The sequence below is a fragment of the Lissotriton vulgaris genome, chromosome 2_1 (assembly GCF_964263255.1).
Source record: "Lissotriton vulgaris chromosome 2_1, aLisVul1.2, whole genome shotgun sequence".
Taxonomy (NCBI): domain Eukaryota; kingdom Metazoa; phylum Chordata; class Amphibia; order Caudata; family Salamandridae; genus Lissotriton; species Lissotriton vulgaris.
This window is the reverse complement of record NC_141687.1, coordinates 1,767,371,756-1,767,395,202: the sequence shown is the minus strand read 5'-3', so window position 1 is coordinate 1,767,395,202 and position 23,447 is coordinate 1,767,371,756. Positions and strand designations below refer to the sequence as shown.

The 23,447-nt window shown below is 47.9% G+C and overlaps 1 protein-coding gene across 10 annotated transcripts in view; it reads right to left on the bottom strand.

The window, feature by feature from the left end:
- PPP6R3 (protein phosphatase 6 regulatory subunit 3) overlaps positions 1 to 23,447 on the bottom strand; it is a 1,665,951-nt gene that overhangs the window by 1,216,184 nt on the left and 426,320 nt on the right. For all 10 annotated transcript variants that reach the window (XM_086957827.1, XM_086957831.1, XM_086957834.1 and 7 more), the window contains one exon: positions 9,569 to 9,681. In XM_086957827.1, coding sequence (XP_086813953.1) covers positions 9,569 to 9,681 — 113 coding nt within the window. The remainder of the gene's footprint in view (positions 1 to 9,568; positions 9,682 to 23,447) is intronic.

The window sequence follows — 23,447 nt, the reverse complement described above, 5'->3', positions numbered from 1 at the left end:
TCCAGAGGCCTGGCAGGCGGAGGGTCCTTTGGCTCGACTGCTGCGGCGCCGTCCCTTATGCGCTGCAGGGACTCTGTGACCACCTTCGTGAACGCGGCAGATGGACGTGCCGGTTCGACGGAGTCCTTAGAGGTCGGTTTCGGAGTGGAGTCCTTCGAGGCCACTTTCGGAGTCGACACACTTGGCGCAGCCCCCTTGGCCTTGTCGTGTGGAAGCGGGGCAGAGAGGACCTTCGGGTCATCGGACCGCTTCTTCGGGTCTCCGAGAGACTTCTTGGGGTCGTCGACAGCCTTCTTGTGGTCGACCCGACTCTTGCCGGCGTCGATCGTCTTCGGCGCCGATGCGGCCGTGTCCAACCCCTTCACCTTCGTCTTCGACGCAGTAGCCTTCGGCTCGGCCATTTTGACTTGGCCCTTCGGCTCGACGGCCATCTTCGGTTTCTTCGACGCCGAGGCCTCCGAAGTCTTCGATCCGACCAATGCGATGCGCACTTTCGGTTTCAATATCTGCCCCTGCGCAGCATCTGGCGTCTAGACCATAGATTTCACCTTCGGTTTCAATTTCACCGGGAGTGACTCGGTACCAATGTCTGTGGCCCGGCCAGCAGGCGGGGCCGAGGAACTCATATCAAGGTCTTGGGTAAGGCCCGAAGGCGATCCCCCCGCACGGCCACCAGCTGCTGCGTGTGCCTCCTCGCTGCCCCTGCTGCCGCCGTGTGACCACGCCCCCTGCCACCGAGCGGCGTGGTCTCCTGCGCAATAGCGCTGTGCTCCTGTATCCCGTTCTCCTGCTGTGTGCCCCCTGACTGCTGAGTATCTTTGTGTTCAATTGTGGTCTTTATTTTGTTCATTTGTACTGTGTTTGTTAGTTCGCCGGTCCCCCTGTTTCTCGTTCTCCTCCCTGCCCGCTTCCCGCCACCGCCGCTAACCACGCCCCTTTTTCTTCTGTACCCTCCCCGCTCCCCAACTGCTCCGCCTTCCCTCGCACTTGGCCATATATGGCGACCGTGCGACGCGGGCGAGTGTGACCTAGTCTAGGACACCCCCGCGCCGCACGGCCACCAGCTGCTGCGTGTGCCTCCTCGCTGCCCCTGCTGCCGCCGTGTGACCACGCCCCCTGCCACCGAGCGGCGTGGTCTCCTGCGCGATAGCGCTGTGCTCCTGTACCCCGTTCTCCTGCTGTGTGCCCCCTGACTGCTGAGTATCTTTGTGTTCAATTGTGGTCTTTATTTTGTTCATTTGTACTGTGTTCGTTAGTTCGGCGGTCCCCGTTTCTCGTTCTACTCCCTGCCCGCTTCCCGCCGCTAACCACGCCCCTTTTTCTTCTGTACCCTCCCCGCTTCCGCCTCCCAGCTGCTCCGCCCTCCCTCGCACTTCGCCATATATGGCGACCGTGCGAACGCGCAGCGGTCACGCGCAGCGGGCGCGCCGATTGTGCGCCAAAGGTAAGCCCGTCTGCGCCCGTCCGCAACTGGACCGCGCCCAGCGCCAGGACCCCTGGCCCCCACCGACGGATGACGACCCGACTCTCCTACAACGCCACCGAACTCATCGCTCTCAACACCGGCAGGATCCCTGGATGCTACCGAGCCACCCCGAGGCGCACCCACGGACCCTTCAGCTGCCACGCCTGCAAGTTCACATGCATTCGGACCTGCCCCACACCTGCACCCGCCAAGCCGAACACCAGCAGCAACCACCTCAAGTGCATCCTGCTCAACACCCGCTCCGTCCACAGGCACGCCGTCGAACTTTGGAACCTCCTCGACACCACATCTCCTGACGTCGCCTTCCTCACGGAAACCTGGATGAACGACTCCTCAGGGCCCGACATCGCCATCCCAGAGGGCTACAAGATCACCCGGAGGGACCGCTCCGCCAACCATTTGGGAGGAGGCATCGCCATCATCCACAGGGACACCATCCACATCACGACCAACATCGACGACACCCTGAAAACCGCCGAACACCTACACTTCCAGATCCGTACCGACCCGAAGACCACCCTCAGAGGCACCCTAATCTACCGACCCCCGGGACCACGCACACAATTCAGCGAGGACATCGCCGACTTAGTCAGCCCGCATGCCCTCCCCTCCGCTGACTACATCCTCCTGGGGGACCTCAACTTCCACCTGGAGAACAACAACGACCGCAACACCATCACCCTGCTCGACAACCTCGGACTCAAGCAGCTGGTGTCCGCCACCCACCTCGCCGGGCACACACTCGACGCCATCTTCTCATCCAGCAAAGACATCGCCTTCAGCCACGCCACTGGACTCCACTGGACGGACCACAGCTGCATCCACTCCACCTTCAGAAGAACGACGATCCACTACCACCAGCAACCGGTTGCTCGAAGAAGCTGGAACAAGATCACAGCCGACCAGCTCGCCGCTTCCCTGAGCCAGCACCCTCCCGCCAGCTCAGCGAACCCCAGCCAGGCCGCCGACAACCTCACGAAGTGGATCAGCAACTGCGCGGACGAACTCGCCCCACTGAGGACCCCGCCTAGCAGACCCGGCAGCAAGAAGGCCCCATGGTTCACTAACGAACTCAAGAGCTCCAAGAAGAACTGCAGAGCCCTCGAGAAAGCCTGGAGAAGGGAACCAACACCGGACAACATGACCGCCCTCAAGCTTGCCACCCGGAAGCACCACCAACTGATCCGCGCCACTAAGAAAACTGCATTCAAGGACCGGCTGGACAACAACGCACACAACTGCAAGGAACTCTTCAACATCGTCAAAGAGCTCTCCAACCCCAATGCCGGAAACAACGACATCACCCCATCGCAAGACCTCTGCAACTCCCTCGCCTCCTACTTCCACAATAAGATCGCGGATATACACAACAGCTTCAGCAGTCAACCGACGCATGCCACAACCGAACCACCGACCCCACCACCACCCTCCGCGCCTGGACTCCGACCAGCACCGAAGACACCATCCGCTTGATGAACTCCATCCATTCCGGATCTCCGACCGACCCCTGCCCTCACCACGTCTTCAACAGGGCCGACGCGGTCATCGCACCCCACCTGCGGGACATCAACACCTCCTTCGACACCGCCACCTTCCCGGAGAGCTGGAAGCACGCCGAACTCAGCGCTCTACTCAAGAAACCTACAGTGGACCCCACCAAACTCAAGAATTACCGCCCCATCTCGCTCCTCCCGTTCCCAGCCAAAGTCATCGAGAAGACCGTCAACAAGCAGCTGGCCGCCTTCCTCGAGACGAATGGATCCCTCGACCCCTCACAGTCGGGCTTCCGAGCCAACCACAGCACCGAGACCGCCCTCATCGCTGCTACCGATGACATCCGAGCCCTGATGGACAACGGAGAAACAGCGGCCCTCATCCTCCTAGACCTCTCCGCGGCATTCGACACTGTCTGCCACCGCACCCTAGTGCAGCGCCTCAGCAACGTCGGAATCCAGGAGAAGGCACTGGATTGGATCATCTCCTTCCTCAATGGAAGAACACAGAGAGTCCGCCTACCACAGTACAAGTCAGAGGCCACCGAAGTCATCTGCGGCGTCCCTCAAGGATCCTCGCTGAGCCCCACCCTCTTCAACGTCTACATGAGCCCCCTCGCGGCCATCGCACGCCAACACAACCTGAACATCATCTCCTACGCTGACGACACCCAGCTGATCCTCTCCCTGACCAACGACCCCGCCGCCGCCAGAGCCAACCTTCACGAAGGGATGAAAGACGTAGCCGAGTGGATGACGACCAGCCACCTGAAACTGAACTCAGACAAGACGGAGGTCCTCATCCTGGGCTCCTCACCCTCCGCCTGGGACGACTCCTGGTGGCCCCCCGCCCTGGGCAGCGCACCCAAACCGACAGACCATGCACGCAATCTGGGCTTCATCTTGGACTCCTCCCTCACCATGACCAGACAAGTCAACGCCGTCTCCTCGTCATGCTTCAACATCCTGCGCATGCTACGGAAGATCTTCCGGTGGATCCCCACCGAGACCAGGAAGACGGTCACCCAGGCCCTCGTCACCAGCCGACTGGACTACGGCAACGCCCTCTACGCCGGAACCACCGCCAAGCTCCAGAAGAGACTCCAGCGGATCCAGAACGCCTCAGCCGGACTCATCCTCGACATCCCACGACATAGCCACATCTCCGGACATCTGAGAGACCTGCATTGGCTTCCCGTCAACAAAAGAATCACCTTCCGCCTCCTCACCCACGCACACAAAGCCCTACACGATCAAGGCCCCAGCTACCTCAACAACCGCATCAACTTCTACGCTCCCAAACGACATCTCCGATCAGCCAGCCACGCCCTCGCCGCCGTCCCCCGCATCCGAAGAATGACAACGGGAGGAAGGTCCTTCTCCTACCTGGCCGCCAAGACCTGGAACTCCCTACCGACCGACCTGTGCCTGACCCAAGACCACCTCTCCTTCAGGAAGAAGCTCAAGACCTGGCTATTCGAGCAGTAGCAGCACTCTCCCCCCCACCCCCCATCCCCCCCCCCCCCCCCCCAGCGCCTTGAGACCCTCCGGGTAAGTAGTGCGCTATATAAATGCCTTTGATTGATTGATTGATCCCTCAACCTGGGCCTTATTGATCGGAACGGCCCCAGAGTCAGTTTGAGGAAGCTCCTCGTCCGAGCTATCCTCCATGGCCCCAAGGGCCCCGTCGTTGTCTCCTACCTCCTCGACGACTTCTCCGAAATCTTCGGCCTCAGCGTCGTAGTCTTCCTCGACCTCCGACGCGGGGTTAGATTCTGAGACGTCCTGGATATCTTCATCCTCGACCTCCCCAGCATCGAAAATGTCCGTAGGCGCCGGTGCAGACTGCTGGGCCTCCAGGCGCGCAGCTCGACGGAGCTGGAGTGTCTTCTTGGACCGGAATCTCAAACAGGCCATACACTTGGCCTCATCGTGGTCCGGCGACAGGCACTTGTTGCACACCGGATGGACGTCGATATGTGGGTACCGGACATCTTTTGAATGGACTTCGGTCCATGATGAATGGTCGAGGAGTCTGGAGCGTCGACAAGGCCCTCCGCGCCGAAAGCACGCGGAAGTACAGAGCTCGGCTCGGAGCCGAGGAAAAGTTGTTAGGCCGAACGCAAGACAAAACCAACGTAAGACTAAAGACCTTTTGTTCTCAAAGAAAGGTAAATGTTGATTCTTATCGATTCCGACAAGAGGGAACCAAAGACATCCAAACCCAATGGCGGAAAAAAACAATCTGGGGATGGAGTCGATGCCCATGCGCACTGTAGTCCATGAAGGGGCCACCCATCTCGTGATACTTCGAAGACTCTTCCAGGACAACAATGTGCAATCATCCGGACCCAACACTAGGCGGCGATCTATGCACAGATATGAATTCAGCAGCCCACATGACTCCAACCCTCATTTACTCCACGTTCTGGTTTGCAATGATTATATAACGAAAGAGTGTTCATGTGTTCCACGATACCTGTTCTGATCTGTCTAAGCATTGGGAGTTTGTTATGACCAATGAGACACTGTAGCTAGCTCGGTAAGGGGATTTTGGGTACTGAGGTGAGTTGTAGGCCATCCTAATTCACCAAGGTTCCAGGTCTCTATGCACAGTTCTGTAGGAGAACGGAATTCCCGCTACAACGTATTAAAAGTATCTCCTGAGGTCTTACATTTTTGAGGGAGACTGAACAAAAACCCAATAAAATTAACAGACAAAAAAAGGTAAAGGGCAGGAACAACTTCTGAAGCCGTGCAGAGGACTTGTCCCAACAAGGATATCATGGACCAAAGTAAGAACAGATTTTTATGAACTGCAACACAATCTAAACTAAAAACGAATTTCCAAAAATCAAAAACATTAATGACCGGCTCCCGAGAACTCAAGTCATATTTTCTCTTCAATTAAAGGATATTTTAGGGTTCTACATGACACCCTACAAGGGCACCGATGACCTTAGACTAATCAGTGCTCACTGGGATAGGTTCTCTCTTCACAAAACACATTAAGGACGATTTCCAAGTACATTTTCAAAACACCTGCTGATTCCTGAAATAAAGGAACAATCCCTTATTGAGTAATTGAAATGCAAAACAATGTCAGGAACCAAGCTTCATGACGAGTCCTTCTCCCCGTTCTCAGTAGTCTTTGATGACATGGATGATCTGTGTTGAAGTTCCAAGCTATAATAAAAATAGATTAAGACGCTAAAACAAATTCAATAACCTAACTGTCCAAGTAGCGTGTGTGCGAAGTTGGCCTGATATAGGATGCTCACTAGTTCGTGATCACCTTGTATCAAGTCCAAAAAACCCTTATGGCGATTGGTTGTATGTCAACCTTATAGACCAGCTATCCTAATGGTAGCATGGACAAAGCAGTCTTAGGCTAAACTCTTTTGGCATGTGAAGCCAGCTGTTTTACCACATATACCCCTTGAATACCAAATGAAAGGACAACACACAGGTTGTTATGAAAATAAACAATATATTTATTACTAACAAAACACCTCTGAACTCTTTATGAGATCAGAGGGCTAAGCACATGACAAGACTCTTAAGAAAAATAAGATAAGTTGCACAAATTACAATGGTGCCCTAGGGGCACGACAAACCATATACTAAGTAAATGGTATAAGGAAATCGATAGAGGAAATGAAGATGTCCAGAGGCTGTAGGATCGCTGGGACTACACTACCCTAACCTTAGGTAAGGAGCAGGAGGCCCACAGGACGCGTGTGCAGAGTGTGAACTCACACGCGAGATGCGGGACAAAGTCCATGGACACTACAAGTTACGAAAAGGTAAGTAAAAGACAGTTCCGACTAGTTAGGACTAAAACGACAGGATACCTGGACACTAGGAGAGTCAATCTACCCTTGAGCACCGAAATGCTCTTGTTACCTCACCCACGGGCTGCGGGTGCATAGGTGTGAAAGTGTGTCGGATTTACGCGTCGAAGTCTATGAAGCCTTGAAGAAAGATGCTGCAGGCGACCAGGAGGAAGATGTCCGGAGCGATCCAAGGGTGGATCGAGGAAGATGAAGACGTGAAAGCAGAGGGGACAATGTTCACAGTCACTAGCCAGTGACCGGAGTGAACCAGGAAGGAACCAGATGCTGTCGTCGCGATCAGGTGAAGAGAGGACGCTTGACTCTGCAGCCACGTTATCCAGGAGGCGTCTCTGACGACCAGGATGGAGGCACGAGCTGTCCTACGCAGGCTCTCGCTGTCGGCGGTGTCTGTTCCGGATTCGGCGTCAACAGGCCTTGGCAAAGGCAACCCACGCGGTGAGTGGAAATGGCCTCTGGGGCGGACCAGGAGGGTCCGGGGTGCTTCTCCTTTGCAGGGAAGCAAGGGCCAGTCTGAAGCAACCAGACCAGTGATGTAGATTTCATGGATCGTCGTCTAGGAGGTCACTAGCCAGCCGGCAACTGACCAGACAACGCGTCGAGCAGCAATCAAGCAAAAGGGCCCCACGCAGATCTCGTGGATGCTGGAGGGCTGATCTTCTGTGCAGGAGCTGCTCGGGGCTGGGGCTTCTCAATCCCCAAAGCACTTTCTTGAGGATGCCTCTGAAGTCGTGCTGGAAGCGAAGTGCAGTTTCTTCAAGATGGCCGGTCCCACGTGTCTCGTCGCACCCACGGATCTCAGCTGTGCTGCAGATGTATGTAGAGGTCAGAGAGGTCTGGAAGTCCGGATCTCGTCGGGCTCTGAAGTCTGGTTCCAGCAGGAAGGACGTCAAAGTGAACCGCTAGGACGCTTGATTATGTCTGCTTGTGCAGGGTGGTCACTCCTTGGCCACAAGGGAGATTTTCTTAAGTCTTCTGTGGAGCAGAACGTCTAAGTCCAGAGTTTCTTCTTTGTAGAGTTTCAAATCTGTATAATCTAATTTGGAATGGGACCAGCTCCTACTTTTATTCTCCTAAAGGGGGCTGTACTGTGACTAGGTCCCTCCTATGGGTGGGACCAGGAAGGGTGGTGGTTACACCCCCTATACTTTGTCCGGTTTCGCGCTGGGGCTGGAGTGCCCCAGCAACTGGTTTGAACCGGGGTATGCACAGGGACACCTTGTGTGCCCCAGGCATGTCTCATTCCTTTCAGCCTATCCTACCTCAATACACAAAATCCTTTCTGGGGTGGTGCTTGCACCTCCAAAGGCAGGAAACCCTTTGTCCAGGCCTCCCTCGCTGGAAGGACTCCCAGCAGCAGGAGGTCAGACTTGTGTCTGTGGTGGCAGCATCCGTTTTGTGATGCTGAGGCTCGAGTTGACTTTAACCGGGGTTCAGTTACATACATGTCGTGTCCCTCTAAAAGGGTTGAATGCTACCCCCGTCGCCAGAACTGGCGAGGGGGTAGTATTCCAATTCGTATGACACCTTACTCGACCTGTTTTGATAAAGCTATGCCAAAGTTAGCAATAACCGCAAGGATTATAATGTACTTAAGAGTATATGGTATAGCGTTATCATTGAAACAGCTAAATGACTTGGTTCCGAAAGCTGCAGACAGGCTCAGCTCATGCTAGAGCACCATCTCACATAATTCCAAGCACTCTGCCTCCAGGATTGTTAAGGCCTTCCATAGGAGTGACTTATAGGAGGATATGTGTCCATTTTAGGGTTAGATATAGAGATACTATATCTAAAGCAAAGGGTGAATACACCACCTTACCCCAGCTGTGTTACCAGCCAGATGTGTGTTTAGATGGCCAGCAAGGGGTGGCATAATACATGCTGCAGCACCTGGTAGGCCTTGGGTGCATTCATTCAATGGGTACCTATGGTACACTGCACAAGGACTTGCAAGAGCGACCTAATACCAATTGGTAAATGCACCTAAAGCACATGGATGTCAATTTAGAGAGAGAACAGCTAGGCTGTGGGTCTGATTAGCAGGCCAACAGCCAGGGAAAGCCGTAAACCAGTGAAGCAAAAAAAAGCAAAATTCTGGGGTGAACATAGGATTGGAGACCCTAATCTCCTACAGCGTGCACAAATTTGCTAGGGCAGTTCTCCGGGTCCTATGCGACAGGAAGTCACAATCCTAACCGAGAAGGTGTTACAAGGATTTTCTAAAGCAAATATTTAAAAAAGGATTGAAAAAGGATTAGTAAGCATAATTCACAGTACACATCAAAAGGAAAGATATCCGATGTCATGCGTTCCAAGTTAAAGCTGACTGGTAGCAAACCCTTGAAAAAAGAACCTGCAGATGTAACTGTTGAATGAGTTATCTACCTCTGGCAATATTAGAGGTGACATTTATCTGTCATCTTGATACATTTCGGGGTCCTTGGTGGGAATGTTTGTCAGGGAACAGGGTTGCATAACACTACCATCAATATTCAAGGATGATGCCACTTTTGGTTAGGGCTAAGTGGTGTTGGTGAGACATCCATTAATATGATTGGCACTCCAGGAAAAAAATTAGTGTCAGAAAAAAGGAGCGTGAAGAGGAGCCAACATAAAATGGAAAGTAAATTGTTTCTTCACAAATCACAAGAGGACCTGAAAACAAGACATGTATGAGCATATGCACAGTAACACAAAAAGAATATTAAGTATTGATTGCACCAGGAACATACTTTTCTAGCGTTGCAAGAAGGGGATCTGGCTCAGTACTGCTCTGCACCTGTAGCATCTGGTCTCGACTGAGGCGAATAATCTCACAGAGTGACTGCGATGCATTTGAATGTCTCTATGGAAGATAAAGAACAAGATGCAAAAAGTATCCTTAAAAGCAAACAAATTCAGAACAGATATCCCACTTCAAATACTCGAGTAATAGTTAATGAAATAATTAATGAGTAAAATTAAATGAAATTATTACTCATCTGAGTAGTATTAAAAACGTTAACTTCATAGTAAATCAGATACCCCTTGAGTTTGTTGGAAAAATCGAATCGCAGACTGAGGTTTAGTTAATCTTTTCAAATGTCAAGCATCAACAATTCAGTGCAGTGCTCTTACCTTCCCCAAGCTTTCCCAAGTTTGACATCCCTCATAGGAAAAAGAAATAGATTCATAATCTCGTGCAACTGGACATGACCAACCTTGCATGTTCTTTTGAGCTTGTGATGTTTACTGGTAAACCTCCATATTATCGCAACCCAGACAAACCATCCGCCAACCTCTCCCACCCTCAAAAAGCCTGCAAATATGAAAAGGAACTAGGCACCATTCTTAGAAAGATAAAACTATAAAAGGAAAATGCTACTTAGCAGTATGCATCTTTCCTAGGCATGTAGAGCTGCAGATTCACACACTGTGCATACATCACCATCTGTGTTGGGCCCGGATGTTTGCACTTTGTTGTTGTCTTGGAAGTCTTCTTTGGAATCACAAGATAGGTGACTCCATCTGTGGACTATAGTGAGCATGGGCATTGACTCCATCTTCAGATTGTTTTTTCGTCAAGAAGGGAAATGGAGTTTTGTACGAAACAGAAAAAGAAGCCTATGTGATGTATCTAAATAATATAATACTTGTACAGATAAAGGTAGCCGGGGAGGCGGGTGGGCATGTGTGAATCTGCAGCTCTACATGCCAAGAACAGATGCATACTGGTAAGTAGCATTTTCCGTTCGAGGCATATGAGCTGCAGATCACACACTGTGCATAGATTGCACAGCAGTACTCTTCCCCCTTAGCGGCGACCACCAGTATCTGTTGCAGTAGTTTGAAACAGTGTTTTGAGTACAGCCTGGCCCACACTAGCTTGTTGTTTTGCCTGCAAATCTACACAATAGTGTTTTGTGAATGTGTGCGGTGTAGACCATGTAGCTTGCTTTGCAGATATCATCTAAGGGAATTTTACTTAAAAATGCCATGGAAGGCCCTATTTTGCTGGTAGAGTACACTTTAGGGGGAATAGATAGTGTACGTTTTGCTTTGTGATAACAAATTTGTATACATTTGACAATCCACCTTGCAATTCCAGACTTTGATATGGGATTGCCTTCATGTGGTGGTGAGAAGGATACAAAAAGTTGTTTTGCGAAAAGGTGAGTTCTGTCAATATAGTAAAGAGGTGCCCTATATACGTCCAGAGTATAAAGAACGTTTTCTGCTACTGTCTGTGGTTGCGAGAAAAACACTGGCAACTCAACAGATTGGTTGAGATGGAAGGGAGAAATGACTTTAGGAAGGAATTCGGGATTTGTCCTAAGAACCACTTTATTATGATGGAGTTTTAAAAATGGTTCTTCAATAGCTAGTGCCTGTAACATACTGACTCTTGAGAGATGCGATGGCCAGAAGGAAAGCTACCTTCCATGTGTGGAAATTGTAACTCACATTTATGTAGAGGTTCGAATGGAGGACCATAAATCTAGTGAGGACGGTGTTTAGATTGCACCCTGGAGAGGGTGGTAACCTGGGAGGAATTATTCTTTTAAGGTCTTCCATAAATGCTTTAATTGGAGGTACCTTGAACAATGACAAATGTCTATTTTGCTAGTAAGATGCTATGGCAGCAAGATGTAATCCAATTGATGTGTATGCTAAATTACATCTTTGAAGATGCAGAAGGTAACATATGATGTGTTGAATGGAGGCAATTGGAGGATTGATTGTGTTATTGGTTCAGTATATAACACATTTTTTCCACTTGGCTGTATAGCAGGCTCTAGTGGTGGGGCGCCTAGCCTCTCTTATAATGGTCATACAATCGGGTGGAAGATTGAGGTAACAAAAATCTAGGACTTCAGGAACCAGATCGCTAGGTTGAGCTGTGCTGGATATGGCTGTCTGATCTCTCCATGGTTCTACGTTTAGAGTTGTGGGGAGATATGTCGTTTTAGGTGCGGGACTACAGATAGTTCCAGTAATGTTGTGTACCATGGTTGCATGGCCCATGTTAGAGCAACTAGGATCAGTGTTAGTCCCTGTTGCAGCTTGCGCACCAATAATGGAACGAGTGGGAGAGGCGGAAAAGAGTACGCAAATCTACTTGACCAGTTAATCCATATCGCATTGCCTTTGGACAATGGGTGTGGATATCTGGCTGCGAAGCTTGGGCATTTTGTGTTTGAATGTGTAGCAAAAGGTCCATCTCTGGATGCCCCCACATTTGGAAAAACGGTTGAAGAACTTATGGATGAAGTTCCAACTCGTGAACCTGTTGGCTTTGACGACTTAACAGATCTATCATCTGATTCTGTATTCCTGGAAGATGTTGGCCTAAAAGGAATATATTTTGAGGAATAGCCCACCTACATATGCTCTTAGCTAGTTTAGAGAGCTGCAGAAAGTGCGGCCTCCTTGTTTTTGTAAGTAATACATTGCTGTTATATTGTTCGTCCAGACTAAGACAGCTTTGCCTGATATGTGTTTCTGGAATGATATTCATGCCAGAAAGATTGCCAGTAACTCCACATGATTGATGTGGAGTAGCTTTTTCTGAGGTGTCCATGTGCCTTGTGTGGTGTGATGTAGTAGATGAGCTCCCCAGCCAGTGAGCGATGAGGCTGCTGTTAGCACGATGTGTGGAACCGGCTCTAGGAATGATCGCCCACCATCACCAGATCTGTTAGCTGACCTGGAGCTTGGTTCCACTGACGTGCTAAGCATTCCTGTAAGGGACGCATCTGGAGTCTTGCATGCGGTACTATGAATATGCAAGAGGCCATCATCCCTATTAGTTGCATAAACACCCGAGCTGGAAGTGAGTTGTGGCTGGAATGTTATAAGGCCGTGCATTCCTGGCTGGATTGGGATATGCAAGGTCTTTTGAGGTGTTTATTGTGGCACCTAGATATTGTTGGATGTGGGACGGTCGGAGGTGAGACTTTGTGAGGTTTATTGTGAACCCTAAGTTGTGGAGTAGTTGAATTGTGGTGCGCGTGTGATTTACACACTGGGTATGTGACTTGGCTTTTATGAGCCAGTCGTCAAAGTACGGGAAGACGTGAATTTGTTGTCTTCTTAAGTGGGCTGCTATCACTGCCAGAAATTTCGTGAAGAGTCTGGGTGCTGTGGTGACTCCGAATGGAAGAACCCTGAACTGATAATGCTGACCGTCCACTAAAAACCGAAGATATTTCCTGTGAGCAGGGTGAATGAGAATGTGGAAGTAGGCGTCCTTGAGATCTAAGGTTGCAAGGAAATCGCCTTGTTTGAGTAGAGGAAGGACTTGTTGAACAGTGACCATATGAAAATGGTCTGACTGTATGTAGAAGTTTAATGGTCTGAGGTTCAAAATGGGCCTCAGGATTCGGTCCTTCTTTGGAATGAGAAAATATAGGGATTAAACCCCTGTGTTTTGATGATTCAGGGAAATTGGTTCTATTGCATGTTTTTGTAGGAGGGAAAGCACCTCTTGTTTTAGAAATGTTAAATGCTCTATTGACATTGGCAGTGTTTGGGTGGTATGTTTGGGGGAGTTGAAGTGAGTTCCAGGCAATAACCAGATTGTATGATTTGTTTCACCCACCTGTCCGTAGTAATGGTGTTCCAGACAGGTAGAAACTAACAGTAGTCCCCCAACCGGAGTATAATGGTCCGGGGAAGTGGAGGGAAGTCCTTGTTTGGAGGTAGAGGCAGTGCGAGAATTGATAGTTTTGCCTCTACCTTTGTTGTCATTGCCTCTGTAGCGACCTCTGAAATGACATCTGGTAGAGAAGGTCTGGGTGGGACTTTTATAGGAGGTAGAGGAATTGTCAGTTTTAAAACCGAGAGGCGCACCTATAAGAGGAGCGCCAAAAAGGACTTCTGGGAGTTTGAGATTGCAAAGCTCCCATTGATTTGGCAGAATCTGTATCTTTTTTATCTTTTCTAAAGATTAATCTACACAAGGCCCAAATAAATGTTCTTGCTCAAAGGGTTGGTTCAATATAGTAGTTAGAACTTCAGGTTGGTACCCCAAAATACGTAGCCATGCAGGTAAAATACCATCACTCCGCATTTTTTACTCCGCATACTTTCACTCCTCATACCATTAGTACGCAGGTACCTTTACTCCGCATTTTTTCATTCCGCATGCCTTCATATATTATATGCTTTTATCTCGCATGCTTTTATGACGAAAATCATTTTAAAAGCATGATTGGTAAAAGTATATGTTTTAAGGTAAGTTGTAAGGTAAGTATATGGGTTTGTTGTGGGTTCAGGGGTATTTTAAGGCTGGGTTTGGGTTATGGGGTGCAGGGGTATTTAAGGGTTAAGGGGTACAGGGGTATTTTTAGGGTTCAGGGGTAGGTTTGCATTTTGGGGTACAGGGGTATTTTTAGGGTTCAGGGGTAGGTTTCCGTTTTGGGGTACAGGGATATTTTTAGGGTTCAGGGGTTGTTTTGTGTTTTGGGGTACAGGGGTATTTTTAGGGTTCAGGGGTAGGTTTGCGTTTTGGGGTACAGGAGTATTTTTAGGGTTCAGGGGTTGTTTGGGGTTTTGGGGTACATGGGTATTTTTAGGGTTCAGGGGTTGTTTTGGGTTTTAGGGTACAGGGGTATTTTTAGGGTTATGGGGTTGTTTTGGGTTTTGGGGTACAGGTGTATTTTTAGGGTTCAGGGGTTGTTTTGGGTTTTGGGGTACAGGGGTATTTTTAGGGTTCAGAGGTTGTTTTGGGTTTTGGGGTACAGGGGTATTTTTAGGGTTCAGGGGTTGTTTTGGGTTTTGGGGTACAGGGGTATTTTTAGAGTTCAGGGGTTGTTTTGGGGTACAGGGGTATTTTTAGGGTTCAGGGGTTGTTTTGAGTTTTGGGGTACAGGGGTATTTTTAGGGTTCAGGGGTTGTTTTGGGTTTTGGGGTACAGGGGTATTTTTAGGGTTCAGGGGTTGTTTTGGGTTTTGGGGTACAGGGGTATTTTTAGGGTTCAGGGGTTGTTTTGTGTTTTGGGGTACAGGGGTATTTTTAGGGTTCAGGGGTATGTTTGGATTTTGGGGTACAGGGGTATTTTTAGGGTCAGGATGGGTTAGTGTTTAAGGGTGCTGGGGCATTTAAAGGGACTAGGGTGGAATTAGTTTTTTAGGGTATATATATATATATATATATATATATATATATATATATATATATATATATATATATATATATATATATATATATATATATGTGTGTATTATTAATATAGTTCTAAATATAATGTAATTTTAAAGACTTGATTCTTCATTTTATTTTAAATTATATATATGTGTGTATATACATATATACACATACATATTATATATATATATATATATATATATATAATCTTTAAAGATAAAGTACTTTTACAAAGTATATGACTTCACCACACATGCATTTGCGTTATAATTGCATGCGGAGTGAAGTCATATGCGTTGTGTAAATTTGCGGAATCATGGCATGAGGAGTAATGGGTTTTGCGGACTTAAAAATGCGGAGTGATGGTATGCGGGATTTTTTTTTGCGGAATGGAAAGACATATTCAGCCATGCATGTCAGCGTAAAAGAATCCTGGTATTGATTGCTCAGGAGGCTGTGTCTGCAGCATATAGAGCACATCGAATAGACGTATTAGTTATAAGTTTCCCTTCCTTGATGAGATCATTGGCCCTTGTTTTATATTGATCTGGAAGGTGTTGTAGTAGGGTCTCTAGTTCTTCATAGTGTGTCCTATCATACCTAGCCAACAAAGCCTGTGTGTTAGCAATTCTCCATATGTTGGCTGCCTGGAACGCAATTCTTTTACCAGATCCGTCCAACAGTTTTGATTCCTTATCAAGAGGTAGAGCATCGCCTGAGGTCTGAGAGTTAGCTCTTTTCCTGGTGTTTTAGACTACCAAGGAATCTAAGGGAGGCTGCCCTTCAATATAGACCGGGTCAGCTGGGGCAGACTTATTTCTTTTCCACTCTTGGGTTAAAGACTCTAGCCCTTACAGGATCTTTAAAAATTTCATTAACGTGATTGATTACCCATTTTTTAGATTGGGAGAATGGAAGTGGACCTTTGAAATGGTGCAAAAGTATCCATGAGGAAATCTTCTATAGGGTCTGTGGGCAAATTCACACTGTGGTATTCTGCAGCTCTGTGTATGAGCTGAGTGAATCCTATAGTGTCCTCTGGAGGGGATGGTCTAGATGGGTAGATGATATCTTGTGGTGTATCAGGAACATCTGGTGTGCCATAATTGTCCCATGGGTCATTTGAGATATTAGGAATAGGTTCCCCTAAAGGTTCATCATCCCCTCCGCCCCCAAGGTAGTTGTCATCCTGGGGTGGAGGAGATTGTGAGGGTACTGGAGAAAGGATAGGAGAGATGTGTGTGGAGGAGGAGGAGGAGGAGGAGGAGGATTTTTTAAAGGAGAAGTAGCAATGTATTTTCTTTAAAGGGAGTGGAGCTGGTGCAGGTTTGTCCATTTTCCTTTTGTTGGACGAACTAACTATAATGTGACTGGTCTTTGGATCTATTTCAAGAGTTTTTTGGGTTGGATCAGGTCGAAAAGTTTCCTCCTGCGGAGTGTCTTGATTCAGCGCCGATTTTTTCGGGTCAGATTGTTTGTGTGGCACAAGTTTTGGAGTGGTGTTATGCGCCTTTAGGTTTGGAATCAGGAGTTTTCTTGGGTACCGAAGGTTTAGTTGGGGTCTTTGGAACCGGTTGTTTGGTTCCGATGATTTTTTTGGGTCCGAAGGTTCAGTATCAGTGGATTTTGGTGCCGAATGCGCTGATTTGGAAAAATGCTTCGGTGCAAACTAAGACAGTCATTTCTCTTTGGGTTTCTCTTTTTTCGGTGCTGGGGATGGGGTTTCAGCACAAACGGTAGGCTGGCTCAATCCAGAGTCGCCTGAAGGGTTATGTGTTGACTTCTTTGCCGGGCCCGAAGGCGGTGCGTGGGAAGGTTTGTCTCTATGTGCACCTAGGCCCGAGGGTGAAGGTGTTACCGAAGCCTTTTTATGAATGGGTAGGGGGGAAGGGGATCAGTACGTACGACCCTGGAGTGATGTCTGCGATGTCTGAGTCGTCTGCTTCGGAGGCGCAAAAGTTGCCCTCTGCGATCTGCTCCTGCACATTGATGCCTTCTTGGAAGATATTTTATTATTTATTTATTGGATTTGTAAGGCGCTCAGCTACCCAAAAAGGGTTTCCTGGCGCCATGACGGACGTGGAGCATAAACCTAGGGCAGTCAGTTGGAATTATGGATCAAAAAGCCAGGTCTTAAGGGTTTGGCGAAAGTGGAAATAGTCAGTTTCTTTACGAATGTTAGAAGGCAGAGCATTCCAGAGGGAAGGGCCAAGATAGGAAAAGGATGTACCTCCCATTCTAGAGAGTTTAACCCTAGGAACCACAAAGTTGCTAATGTTTCTAGATCGTAAGTGGCGGGAAGGAATATGGGGACAAACAAAGGCTTGGAGGTAATGAGGGGCAGTACCTGCATTGATTTTGAACATGTAGCTCAGGGCTTTTAACTTAATACGGTTCTCCCCCTGACCCAATGTAAGTTTCGTAGATGTCCAGAAATAAGGGAGGTCCTGGGGATTTTGCAGAGGAGTCTAGCTGCAGAATTCTGGACTAACTGAAGTCTGCGGATCACGGCTTCGTTGGAACGTAGGTAAAGAATGTTGCCATAGTCGAGCCGCGATGTGACGAGGGCGTGGACCACTGTTTTTTGAGTGGAAACCAACATACATAGTATTTTCCTGAGTCATTTCAAGATGGTAAAACAAAGCGCTGTTACTTTAACGGTTTGTTGGTTCATGGAAAGTGAGTCAACAATGACACCCAGGTTCCGAACATGGCTACTAGGTTGGGGAGGTTTCCCATCTCAGCCGGCCAGTGAGAAGGGCACCAAAGGTCATTCTGTTTACCCAGGATGAGAACCTCCGTCTTTTCTCCGTTCAGCTTCAAGTGATTCTGAGTCATCCAGTTGGAGATATTACGGAGGCCTTGTTTGAGACAGGAGGGTCCCAGGGGGTCGGAATTAGAGAGAGAAAATTATCTGTGAATCATCAGCATTAAGTGAAGAGTGTTAGGCCAGCCTGTTCAGCAATGTCAGCTAAAGGTCTGACGTACAAGTTGAATAGCAGAGGGCTGAGGATAGAGCCCTGAGGCACCCCATGAGGTGAGGTGTGGATTTGAGCATGCTGTGGCCGAAGTGATTTGAAAAGTGCGGTTATTTAAAAAGGAAATGATCCAGTCCAGGGCAGCACCACAGATGCCAGATAATTTGTATGGATAAGTACTTCATGGGAGATGGTATCGAAAGCCGCACTGGAGGTCCAGCAGAATAAGTGCGACAGTCTGTCCAGCATTGAGGTATTGGCGTAGCCTCTCGGTGAGTCCTAATAGTGCTGTCTCTGTGGAGAAACCGGCACAGAAGCCGGATTGAGAAGGATGGAGAGAGGTATTAGTTTCAGTGAACTGTGAAAGAAGAGAATGGACATGTCTTTCCAGAATTCTGGAAAAGACAGGCAGAAGACAGATAGGTCTGTAGTTGGCCAGAACTTCAGGGTCAGCCGTTGGTTTTTTCAGAAGGGGAGTGACCATTGCATGTTTCCAGAGTGCTGGTACGGAGGATTTTAGCAATGATGCATTCAGGGTGTTAATAATAACCTGCAGTTGGTGGATGTCTAATTGTTTCATAATGGAAATAGGGATGGGCTCTCTGGGTGAGCCAGATTTGATTTTATCCAAGATAATTTTGAGTCCTTCAATATTTAAGAGAGGCCAACAGTAAGTAGGCTGTAGAGTAGGGGACTTAGGGGTACACTCAGTTTGAGAGAGTAGTGGTGGCAAGTGAGGGGGATTCCCGGGTTGAGGTTGCAGTGAGGACTTCTGGAGGTCTACTAAAGTTTGATTTGGTCATTTCCAGCAGAATTTTTTCAACCTTTTCTGTGAAAAATTGGGCAAGATTCTCACACTGTTGATGATGAAGAGTTAGAGAGTTTGCGACTGTTTTAGAGCCTGCCAGTTCATTCACTAATCCAAAAAGAGTTTTTGGACGATTGGTGGCTTCCGTAATAATTTTAGAAACAAAAGCTGCCTTAGCCGTGTTGCTTAGTTTATGGTAATTATTTCTTGCCTTATTGTATTCTAGTTTCAAATCGGGAGCATAGTTTATACGCCATTTACGTTCTAAGTCTTTGCATTTGGATTTTTCTATTTTCAGAGTCATTAAACCATGGTGCGGGGGGTCGCTGGTTGTTACGTTTTTTATGCGATAGAGGAAGACAGCGGTCTATGGCAGTGAGGAGCCAGTTCTGTGTCTTCAAAGCAAGAGCGTCGACTTGTTGGTCAGCAGAAGGGGCATCAGAGCATAAAGCGATATTAGGGGCATTTAGGTCAAGTTTTATCCAGTTCTTATTTGGGGCCTTCCGAGGAGAAAGGGGGGGGAGTGGCGGAGGTTGACACAGTAAGACTAAATTTAGAAAGAAAGTGGTTTGACCAACCAATATGGGTTCCTGGATTGCAACTAATTCCGGAAAGACTGAAAAAAATGGGGTCCAACAAATGGCCAGCTATATGTGTGGCGCCAGAGTTAAGTAGGTTGATGTTTAGGGCAGCTAAATCGGCAATGAAGTTGTTACATGTTGTGTTAGAGAGATCATCTAGATGTAGATTGAGGTCCCTGATAAGAGAAAAGTTTTTATAGAGCTCACGTGTATAGGGGTGATATAACTGGGAAAGGCGGTTGCCCATGATGTCTGGTTCCCAGGAGGTCAGTAAACAAGCATTCCAGACAGTGTAAAGTTAGGATTGAGTGTTAATTTGAAAAGTGTGGCTTCACAGTTGGGGATGCCCAAAGGGTCAAATCTGCATTGTAGCCGGTTATTAAAAATAATGGCTATGCCACCTCCAGTTTTCAAAGCTCTGTCTTTTCGAGTAATGGCATAGTTAGATGGAAGGGCCGCTGCTATGTCAGGTCAGGCGCTCTCATGTAACCACGTCTCAGTAAGAAAAAGAGCATCTGGCTTTTTATCACAGAGGGGATTAAATATATCTAGTTTGTGTTTGGGTAGTGAGCGACAATTTAAGCTGAGAAACAAAAAGTTCTCAGCGAGGGGAACAGTTTGAGGTTTTGGTGCGGTGTCTCTAGTGGTCTTGGGGGGGTGTAAGGCTGAAAGTTTAAAAAGGGAAAGATTGCAGTTATAACATGTTTCCTTACCAGTATGCTTGGCTGAAAGTATTTGACATCCTTTTAGAAAGGGGTGGTGGAGCGTCATTTGCTGCTCCGATGAGAGCACCGTTCTGTCATGGGATATTTGTTAAGGGGTCGTGGCCCCTGGTCCCGGCGCAGACGGCTTGCCTTTGGCGCGCCGGGTTGCCTGTCATCTGTTTGAAATAGTGGACGTGCTCTAGGTCACGTCACTGTCGGAGCTCCGCCTCTACGTGAGTCAGTTGCGTCTAAACAATGAGGACTAAGTCCGCCAATCCCCCTCCACAACGATCAGGCCTAGAGCCTGCGGTGGACCGGGGTGAGTACTACAATAAATGCTGCCAGTAAAGGATTGTGCGATTAAAAAGAAGTTTTTGGTGCAGTTTAAAAAAAGAAAATTCCACTTACAGATCGTGCTGCCAACAGATTAGTGCGCGCGGGTTGCCTGTCATCTGATTCAAGTAGTGGACGTGCTCTAGGTCACATGACCGTCAGAGCTCCGCCTCTACTTGTGAGCCAGTAGCGTCTAAACAATGAGGACTGAGTCCGCCAATACCGTCCGCAACAATCAGGCCTAGAGCCTGCGGTGAACCGGGGGTGAGTACTACAATAAATGCTGCCAGTAAAGATATCGTCTGGTATCGATGTCTATGATCGAGTCATAGTTCTTTGAGCTAGACAATCCCATATTGTTTTCTTGGAGCAGAAAGGCACAAGCTAGGCATTCTTTGGCATCGTGCTCTGGCGAAAGACAGAGGTACCACACCTCGTGAAGATCAGCATGTGAAAACTTGGATCCACATTGAGGACACTTTTTGAAAGGAGTCCTTTCCATGAGCCAAAAGGTATAAGTCGACAACCGGAATCTAAGAAATTCAAGTATGTAGAGATGCGGGTCGAATGGGTAACACGATCGAAAACTATACCGAAGAATGTATGAAGGGTTGCGCATCAAAAAGTAGATGGGTAACAACACCAAACTGGAGCATGACAAACACATCTGAGCCCGATTGGGAAAAAAAAATCTGAAGATGGAGTTGATGCCCATGAGCACTATTGTCCAGAGGAGGACTCACCTATCTTGTGACTTCCAAAGACTTCTTCCAAGACAACAACAAAGTGCAAACATCCGGGCCCAACACCAGATGGCGATCTATGCAGTGTGTGATCTGCAGCTCATATGCCTCGAACAGTAGGTTACTGCAGTAGACATCCTTTCTTAGGCACGACTACAACAGCGAGTAAATATGAACAATGAAGCGTAACAAGATAAACATGAGATTTAACAAATGCAGAACCACCACAAACCAATGTCCTATGTCAAACCTTATCTCCAAGTCCTACTGAAACAACTAGCTGTCTCAGAACAACGCCCAGGGTGGACATCAACATGAAACAGAAGTGGCACTCTGCCTTGAGTAATTGTGTGCCGCAAATGGATAGTAATATCTATTTTTGTTGTCTGGGCACAAAAAATAAATAGGTCTTTAACAAGGACAGAAAACTCAAGGAAATTTAAGATGAAAACAAAAAGAGTCAGCAAATACATGCACTGGGACTAGTTTTAAAACACTAACTCAAAGGTTTATGGTCCTAAATAACTTGTAATGTCTGCCTCATCTGTTATCCCGAATTCTGCCACCACTTATTAGTCCACTTTGCTCCCTTTCAAACAGACTTGCTGTGAATCCTTTTGCCACCCGCTGTTCCAATACCATTCCTTTACAGATTATTACTAGTCATTTGCCTAACCTATCTTCCTATTTATTCAGCTGTCACAATAATATTTGCAAGACAAAATAATCCCTTCTCAGTCCTTCGGTTAACTCACCGGCAACATGCCTTCCTACCACCATTCACAGTTACCAGTGCTCCTCTATTAGACACTTGCAACATGTATGTTTCAGGACTGAAAGTATTCGAAACAAAAAAGGGAGCTCTATAGGCTAAAATGAAAACAGAAATTATAACCAGATTAGAAATCTTTGAGCTAATATGTGGTCATGAGTTTAGAAGGCTGTGGAAGCAGTTACAGGGTTGTAACTTAATAGAAATTTAAGTCACCCTTCAGTTACTACTGCGGTCAATGTTTCAAAGGGCAGAAAGGTTTTCCACAACAATTTATTTGTTATGGTAAATATTTTTAAAGAGTGCTCTATTACTCAAAGGTGTCCTTGTACTAGCTTTGGAAAGGACAAATAGAGGACAGGTGTAGTTCTTAAAAAGCCAGGTTTTCAGCTCTTTCCTGAAGGCAAGCACGTTAGGTAAGGATCTGATGTAGAGTGGGTGAAGATTCCAGGCCTTGGCAGTGCAGGTGATTAAGCATCTGCCGCCATTCGTTAACTTGCTTGAATCTGGGAACAACCAGTGTTTTGGCCCCCAAAGAAGGATAAGTTACTTACCTGTAGTCCCAGTTCTCTTCCATGGGTATACTCAAAGTGATAAGCACTAAATAGTCCCGCCCACGTGCGGGGACCCCGGAGCAATAACAAAAAATATATGCATATACATACACACGTATATAAATATGCAGCCTAATCAATAACATGAGGCTCAAATATGCCAGTATTGCATTGAATTCTTTCATTTGAAATACTTAGAACATATAACAAGCATTTGCAATGCAATGGGTCTCGCATTACTGAAAGTTTGAGCTATTGGCATTGCATTATTATTAGCAATGCCAATAGCTCAAACTTTCAGTAAGGTAAGACCTATTGCATTGCAAATGTTATTTTTTCTATGTATTTATTTATTAGGCAATTGCGGCAAGCGCTGCCTAGATGAGACCTAAAAACAAGCAGACCGGGTGAGTCTAGCGCGAAAGTGAAACTGTATGCTGGCTTGCCAGCCAAAGCGGGACAGGCGATGTGCGCGTGGCAGGACGTGCGCGTCCACAGACCACAATCTGCGCGTGCCCCAGCAACACTCACGAGCGGCGATGATACCCCAGAGGCTGTCCTGCACTTTGAGAACATGCAGTGCAATGTTTTGGAATAGCCCTGTACTTACCAGACTATGTTCATGTGAGCCCCGCTTCTGCCACCCGTAGAGTTCCTGGAGAAAGCAGAGCAGAGGGCTGGAGGTGGAAGTTCTGAGTGGCGAGCCTGCTGCCACTGTGGTTCTTCCCGCAGGGGAAAGAGGCCAGGTTTCAAGTGTGGCCCTGCCAGCGTGAGGAGAGACTCCTGCAGCCCCATTAATGGAGAGCAACAGCCAGCTACCAAAACAAGCAGACCGGGTGAGTCGAGCGCAAAAGTGAAACTGTACGCTGGCTTGCCAGCGAAAGCGGGACAGGCGAAGTGCGCGTGGCTGGACGTGCGCATCCACAGACCACAATCTGCGCGTGCACCGGTCTGTCTCCCTTGGGAAGCATCACGGTAACAATAGTTCACGCTTGCGAGACCTAAATACAA